The sequence below is a fragment of the Arvicola amphibius genome, chromosome 1 (assembly GCF_903992535.2).
Source record: "Arvicola amphibius chromosome 1, mArvAmp1.2, whole genome shotgun sequence".
Taxonomy (NCBI): domain Eukaryota; kingdom Metazoa; phylum Chordata; class Mammalia; order Rodentia; family Cricetidae; genus Arvicola; species Arvicola amphibius.
In genome coordinates, this window is record NC_052047.1 from 153135723 (window position 1) to 153143537 (window position 7815).

The 7815-nt window shown below is 46.0% G+C and overlaps 1 protein-coding gene across 4 annotated transcripts; it reads right to left on the minus strand.

The window, feature by feature from the left end:
* Positions 1-275: 275 nt before the first annotated feature.
* Positions 276-7637, minus strand: Tmem138 (transmembrane protein 138). Of its 4 annotated transcripts, none has more exons than XM_038349400.1 (5): positions 7527-7637; positions 5723-5894; positions 5327-5498; positions 1035-1110; positions 276-812 (listed from the first exon to the last, which is right to left on the minus strand). In XM_038349400.1, the coding sequence occupies exons 2-5, from the start codon at positions 5848-5850 to the stop codon at positions 700-702; spliced, it is 489 nt and encodes a 162-aa protein (XP_038205328.1). In that variant the 5' UTR covers positions 5851-5894; positions 7527-7637; the 3' UTR covers positions 276-699. The 4 variants fall into 4 exon arrangements, with proteins under 4 accessions (XP_038205328.1, XP_038205315.1, XP_038205306.1 ...); XM_038349387.1 differs by having other exon boundaries at positions 5723-5991; positions 7527-7631; XM_038349378.1 differs by lacking the exon at positions 7527-7637 and adding an exon at positions 7099-7377.
* Between the last annotated feature and the right edge of the window lie 178 nt (positions 7638-7815).

Sequence of the window (7815 nt, forward strand, 5' to 3'; positions counted from 1 at the left end):
GGGCAGGCATGAGAGCACACCTTGACTTTCCAAAGAAGTACCAGAACTCTTTCGTTTTGTTTTGTTTGAGACAGTCTTCTTACTGTAGCCCAGTGTGCATCTCTATCTAGTTTACAATTCAATCTACCTCATGGGTCAAAGAGATGCTGAGGTTCTCTGACTCGGTATACCTCTTCACCATGAAGACACCTTGGACAGACAGACTTTACCATTTATGAAAAAAAGAATTCAATTTATTTCCTTTTAGAACTGTAAAAAAGTACGTGGGTATAAAATCTAAAGGACCAAGGTGTGGTCAGTCAGGAGGACACGCCACCATTGTCTGCAGCCCCAGTCACTCAAGTACGGAATCAGGAGAGCAGGGGAGAAGGGACTGGATGGACAGAGGTAGGAGGCAAGATTGCCCTTTGTTCTACGGTCGCAGGGAAACAACTTTAATTTGGAATAGGGAAGGTCTTCTTTTTGAGATAGAGTCTCCTCCTGCAGGCTATCCTAGAACTCACTAGGTAGGTCCAGGGTGGCCGAACTCACAACAGTTCTCCTGCCTCAGTTTCCAACCATGCCTGGAGAGTCCTCCTTCTTGAATGCTGAGCACAGCTGGCCTGAGCATGTCCTAGGAAGTCCATGTCCTTCCCTCGAGAGCAGCCCAGGCCGCTTCTGCCAGGAAGGAAAGGCATCCATCCACAGGACATGAAGCAGTCACCTTCGGACTTGCATGAACTCCTTTCGCAGCCACAGTGAGTCCTGGTAGAAGCGGGGGTCGCCCAGCCTCACCGCTGTCCGCTTGTAGAAGTAGCAGTACAGCACCGCCGCTGAAGACAAGAGCAGAGGGCAGCCTCAGGGGCGTCCCCAGAGTCCCCTGCAGGGGAAGCCCATGCCCAGGCAGCCCAGCACCACCCCAGCGCTTTTCCCTGTCTCCCACTGGGCAACCCTTCCTCTTTCCTTTGTGTGTGCCTGTCCCAAGCATCCCAGGCCATCCTGATCAAGGCTGCGCTCCAGAGACACAGCAGGCCTGAGGTTGCTCTGGTTCTCACCTAGTCTCTGGAACACAAATAGTGTTTGAAGTCCATCTGTCCAAATGAAGCTGTTGGAATTTTTCCATCGCAAGTTCTAAAGGAGACATGAGCAGAAAGGGAAAGGTTAAAGGCCATGCAAACCTATTATATCTCCAATCTGCTTAGCTGCAGCAAAGACACTTGGTTGAAAATCAGGCTAACCTTACTTCCTTTTCATAAACTCAAAGTATATTTCTCAAGGGAGCCTCAAACTCTTCCTTAAATTTTCTTTTCTTTTTCTGGGGCTGGAAAGATGGTTAAGTGGTTAAGAGCACTGGCCTAGGTTCAGTTCCTAGCACCTATATGATGGCTTACAACCTCCTATAACTCTAGTTACAGGGGATTCAATGCTCTCTTCTGGCCTCTGTGGACCCTAGGCCTGCACAAGCTGCACATATGCAGGCAAACACTCATAGACATAAAGTAAATAAATAGAATTTTTGACTGGGCACAGTGGTACCTTTTAAACTCAGCACTTAGGAGGCAGAGGCAGGCAGATTGCTGTAAAGTTGAGGGTAGCCTGGCCTACAATAGTAAGTTCAGGCCAATCAAAACTATAGCAGTAAGACCCTGTCTCAAAACAATTTTTTTTTTATTAAAAAAAATTGTGTGTGTGTGTGTGTGTGTGTGTGTGTGTGCAGCCACCAGTATGCCATAGCATGTATGCAGAGACAGAAGACAACGTGTAGAAGTCAGTTCTCTGCTTCCATCTGTTAAGCTTGGCAGCAAGTTACTCTACCTCTTTAGCCGTCTTACCAGCTCTCAGCTGGCCTCTGCCCCGTTTACTTATCTGCTTCAAAGGTATCTCCTCTAAGCTTGAACTGAGGAATTTATCTCCTTCCACTCTATTGCCTTTGTCAAGGAGAAATGATCTCAGGAGCTTTCCTGCTCACTGTCCAGCCTGCATTTAGACTCAGGCTTAATCACATCAACAGTCTGAACACAGCAAGCAGAGCAGAGACTCTGATAGAGGAAGCCCCTTGCCCACTGCTCTGCTACCATCCTGTGAGATTTCAGCTTCTCTGCGGCTCCCAGGGTGCTCACACCATGGGTCCAATGAGAAGCAAAAAAGTGACTGGAGACCAAGGTTCTGCTTTGTTTTGTTTGTGGTGCTGAGAACCAAGGCCAGGGCCTCCCAAATCCTAGGTTAGGGCTCTACCTCCCAAGCCACATCCCTAACTCAGAGTCAGGGATTTTATTTTATTTATTTATTTTTATTTATTATGTATACAATATTCTGTGTGTATGCCTGCAGGCCAGAAGAGGGCACCAGACCCCATTACAGATGATTGTGAACCACCATGTGGTTGCTGGGAATTGAACTCAGGACCTTTGGAAGAGCAGGCAATGCTCTTAACCTCTGAGCCATCTCTCCAGCCCAGAGTCAGGGATTTTAATAAGCTTCATCAAAATAAGCATGTAAGAGATACATGAGCCGGGCGGTGGTGGCGCACGCCTTTAATCCCAGCACTTGGAAGGCAGAGGCAGGTGGATCTCTGAGTTCGAGGCCAGCCTGGTGTACAAGAGCTAGTTCCAGGACAGGCTCTAGAAACTACAGGGAAACCCTGTCTCGAAAAACCAAAAGAGATACATGAGCTATCCAAGCAATGGAAGAAATTTGTAAAAGAGAAGAAACCTGAATGATAAGGGGTTGCAAGACCTCCCCAGAACCCATATAAATACGAAAATGGAAGGAGTGAGGGGCTAGAAAGATAAGATAGCTCAATGGTTAAGAGCATTTGCTGATCTTTCAGAGGACCAGAGTTCAGTTCCTAGCACCCACAGTGGGTATCTCACAACTCCCTGTAACTCCAGCTACAGATCAAACACCTTCTTCTGGAGTACCTGTGCACACTCAGGTGCACACACACGCTGTGGAATAATCCATTTGTAATTTGTTGCTCCCATTGTTAATAAAAAACTGATTGGCTGATAGCCAGGCAGGATTTGGGGGACAGAGAGAATGCTGGGAAGGAGGAGGGCTGGAGTCAAGGAGTCGCTAGCCAGACAGAAAAAAAGCAGGACGTGCAGGAGAGGTAAAAGTCACAAGCCTCAGGGCAGCACAGAGATCAACAGAAATGGGTTAATTTAAGTTGTAAGAGCTAGTTAGTAATAAGCCTGAGCTACAGGTCAAACATTTATAATTAATAATAAATCTCTGGATGATTATTTGGGAAGCGGCTGGTGAAACAGAGCTGATTGTGGTTCTGACAAAAAAAAAACTCTGCCTACACACACACATACACACACGCATGCGTGCGCACTGACATAAACTTTCAAATAATATTCTTAAAAAAGCAATCTGAAACCATGAGAACTGGATCTGATCTGGAGCCTACAGGAAAACTAAAGAGAGGCATCTTGGGGATTGAGTTTGTGGGGACTCTGGGCATAAAGGGAAACAACACTCTTGGGTGGCTGCTTCTCAGAAACAACCAATGCGTGTAATATTAACCACAGGACACTAACACCTAATATCCCCCATCAACACCCACCTACACAGCGGATGACAAAACAGGCGTGACTTCCTGTTTGCACCCTGGTAGGCCTATCTGGAGCAAAGGTAAGCTGACTGCTACAATTAGAAAAGTCCCTGGATTCCTGAAGACAGAAAGCTGCCAAAGTGCCTTATGAACTGCCACATGCTATATTCCAGCCCAGACACCATCTGCCCGCTTTCTACCAGAGTTTCCAAACGATAGGGACTTCTAGTTGCATATTCTTTTGGCAGGACAGGGTTTGATAAAACCCAGGGCACTGAGCCCTGCCACTGAGTTATCATCCCTAGCCCTTACTGGTGTTTTGGTTTTGGTTTTTGTTGTTGTTTTAAATCAAACATTTGTCTGTGTAGGATTTAATCATATCAACAGCTTGAATATAAAGCATCTATCTCACAAAGATACCAGATCAGATCTGATTTTCATGACTTCTGATTTCTGCATTCCTAATTCTTCCATCTCTTTGTATATCTCATGTTTTTCATATACTTCTTAACAAAAAAGAGAGATTTATTTATTTTTGTGGTTTTTTTTTTTTTTTTTTTGACATGGGATATAACACTATGTAGTTCTGGCTGGCCTGGATTTGTAGACAGGTTGGTCTCTAGCTTACAGAGATCTGCCTACCTCTGCCTCCCAATTACTGGGATTAAAGGTGTGCACCACCCATGTCTGGCAATTGACTTACTTTTATGTGTATATGTGAGTGTTTTGTGTGTAAATGTGTACCATGTATTTGCCAGTGAAATCAGAGGCCAGAATTGGATCCCTTAGAATTGAAGTTACAGAGGGTTATGAACCATCTAATGTGGGTGCTGAGAGCCAAATCCAGATCCAAGTACTCAGGGCTCATAACGGCTGAGCCATCTCTCCAGCCAGTTGTGTGCTCATTTTGGCTTAAAGGTTCTGAGTTGGAAGAGTGGCTCAGCCAAGCTTGCTAGTGGACTTCCATGTCGCCCAGGCTGACTTGCTATGGCCTTCAGAGAACTAAGATTACAGGTAGATACCACCACATTTTGCTTTTTCCCCTTCTTGAGACAGGGTTTTACACTATAGCCCAGGCTGGCCTAGAATTTAACTGTGAAGCTCAGGATGGCCTTGAATTTGTGGTAATCCTCCTGCCTTGGCCGACTGGGTGCTAGGATGACATGTTTTAGCCACCGTGCTCAGCTATTTCTAGCTCTTTAAAGATGTGAAAGGGCCAGTGAGAGATAGCTCAGCGGTTGGGGGCATTTGTTGCCAGGCCTGATGACCTCAGTTTAATCCCCAGAGCCTACATGATGGAAGAAGGGAACTGACTCCCATAAGTTATCCTTTGGCCCCCATACCTCTAACCATCTACACATGGACACAGAACAATAGCTATATATAATTTTTTTTGTTTTTTGTTTTTGTTTTTTGATTTTTCGAGACAGGGTTTCTCTGTGGCTTTGGAGCCTGTCCTGGAACTAGCTCTTGTAGACCAGGCTGGCCTCGAACTCACAGAGATCCACCTGCCTCTGCCTCTCGAGTGCTGGGATTAAAGGCATGCGCCACCACCGCCCGGCTATATATAATTTTTTTTTTTTTTTGGTTTTTTCGAGACAGGGTTTCTCTGTAGCTTTGGAGCCTATCCTGGAACTAGCTCTTGTAGACCAGGCTGGTCTCGAACTCACAGAGATCCGCCTGCCTCTGCCTCCCAAGTGCTGGGATTAAAGGCGTGCGCCACCGCTGCCCGGCTATATATAATTTTTAAAAATTAAATATGTAAGAATTGAGAGCTTTCACTCTTACCATGACCCAGACATGAAGGGAGATGCTGAGAGCGAGGTACACAGAGGTCAGAATGATGGTCCCTTTGAATTTATGGAACAGGAGGTTAACCAGGCCAGCCTGGAAGACGAAGGTGTTGAAGAACATGAGGAAAATTATGATGATGTTGAAGAGGATTGCAATATCCTGGATGCTGTAGACACACAAAACAAAGTGTAGCCAAGTGGGGGTTATGTGAGGACTTCAGAGATGGCCCTAAGTCCTAAGGGACGCCGTGAGATCCCTTCTTCTCTGTGACAGTCGCCCCAAACCTCTAGCACAGACTTCTGGACACACTAATGACTTTAAAAATGCTCAAGTGTGACTGTCAGAGCTGTCACACTGGATTCAGCTCTTTAGCCTGTCTCCCATACTCACATGAAAAGCACCAGCTGGATGACAGGAGCCATTCGGAGGAGCTCTGAGAAGGAGTTGACAAACAGGTCATAGGACAGCAGCAGGAACTGTAGCGAGAGCACCAGGCTGTAGTTGCTAGTTTGGAGCATCTTCTGTCTGCTTTTTGGGACTCCCAAGTGCACATTCCACAATTCTACAGAAAATAACTTCTGGTTCTCTGCCGGGTACTTGGGGAGAGATGTCTAGTTTTTTTCAAATCAGAGCTGTTTCCCTGGCTCTAATGCAAGGACCTGTTTGGAGGGGAGAGAATCAAGGAAGGGAGGGAGGGAGGGAAGGAAGTAAAAAGTAGGGACAGAGGGAGGAAGGATGGGCAAGCAAGGCAATATCAGAAGCCTAGAATTAAACATTTACTGAGCATCAGTATGCAAAACACCAAGAAAACAAAACAATAAAGAAAAAAAAAACCCAGATAAAGCCAGGCATAGTGACACATGCTTGTGATCACAATATTCAGGAGACAGAAACAAGAGGCTTGAGAGTTTGAGCCAGCCTGGATTACGCTAGCCAAGCCTCTTCTTCAGACAAAACAAGACAAAACCAAACCATACCCATCCCGACTCTGCCCACTGCCCCTCAACTTGTCATTCTTTCTAGAGACTAATAACATCAGACTTTTCTCCATGCCTGGATCCTTTTAAATGTACAGCTCTTTTCTTTTTTCTTTCCTTCCTTCTTTCCTCTCTTCCTCTCTTCCTTCCTTCCTTCCTTCTTTCCTCTCTCTCTCTCTCTCTCTCTCTCTCTCTCTCTCTCTCTCTCTCTCTCTCTCTCTCTCTCTCTCTCTCTCTCTTCTTTCTTTTAACCAGATCTTGCTATGTAGCCCCAGCTGGTCTAGAATTCTTGATCCTCCTGCCTCAGCTTCCCAAGTGCTTGTTTTCCAGGAGCACCCTACCACCCCCGACAAATGCACAAGTCTAACCAGGAATATTTACAGGTGCTTCAGAGAAGTGGCAGCCTGGTCATGTGGTAGTAGTAATAGTTATAGTAATAAATATATTACATGCAACACTCTGGGAACTGTTCCCATCACAGATATTACTTAAATCTTATAATAATCTCATAAGGAAGTATTTTCCCCAATTCAGGAAAGGTAACTTATTTGACCAGGATTACACAGCCAGTAAGTGGCAGAGTGGTATTCTGATGGAAACACTGTACAGCCAGCCTATTTCATAACTGATAGGAGTGAGATCTAAGAAGGTGGAGGGTATGTTCTCTTAGAAATTGGCAGTGTCAGACAGAAAGGGCTGAGAGGACACAGTCCTTTCCTAGAAGAGCTTATTAAAGTTATGACAGAAACAAAGCGGCAGGAGAAAGTGAGCATATATTTATAACCTTACTTGCTGCCTGAACTTGAGAAGCAGCCAGGTTAGTGCATGCAGCTCCCGTTTTGCAGAGGTTTTGAGGGGTCCATGCCCTGTTCATCTCCCGCGGTGGAAAAGCCCCATGCAATAGGATATATGAATGTAGCTCCCTGGGTTTGAGTTGTCACACTCATAATCTCTCTCCTAGGTACCTGCGCCAGGATAATCTTGTTGACCAAGAGAATTTTCTTTAATCCTCCCAACAATCAGCATGGTAGGAAAGCATTATCCCCTGGCGACAGGCAGGGACACAGGAATTCAAGTCATTTTCTCCAGATCGCGAGTAGGGCCAAACACACCACTTAGTCAGGCTCCATCGAGGATCACTGTGAGCATCCCTTAGAAACACCCCTCGCTTTAGCTACGCAGATGATCCCCCTCCAGTTTAACGCGGTTTTCCTTACCCTTCCCAAGCCTCTCACAGACCGGAATGCCTCGGCAAGAAGCCCATAGCAAAAGCAACAGCAACAAAAAAATCTGACTTCTGGCCACTCTATGCTCGACTTATCATCTACACTCACCTCAAAGAAAAAAAAAAAGTCGGTTGTCATGGCAACCCAGCCTCGGCTTCCGGAAACCGACTTTAAATTCCGGAAGTAGACGGCTAATTGTCCGCCGTGTTTGGGCCTTCGCTCCATGGGCCCCTACCATGCATGCAAACTTCATTTCCCAGACGCCCTCGCGTACCATCGG

Bases quoted from the DNA above. Each gene is read 5' to 3' on its own strand.
- Tmem138 (XM_038349378.1), bottom strand. From the start codon at position 7,183: ATGAACAGGGCATGGACCCCTCAAAACCTCTGCAAAACGGGAGCTGCA. The intron at 1,111-5,326 runs GTAAGAGTGAAA...TGTCTCCTTTAG, and splicing joins CCCTTCATGTCTGGGTCATG to AACTTGCGATGGAAAAATTC. The intron at 813-1,034 runs GTGAGAACCAGA...TCTTGTCTTCAG, and splicing joins ATTTGTGTTCCAGAGACTAG to CGGCGGTGCTGTACTGCTAC.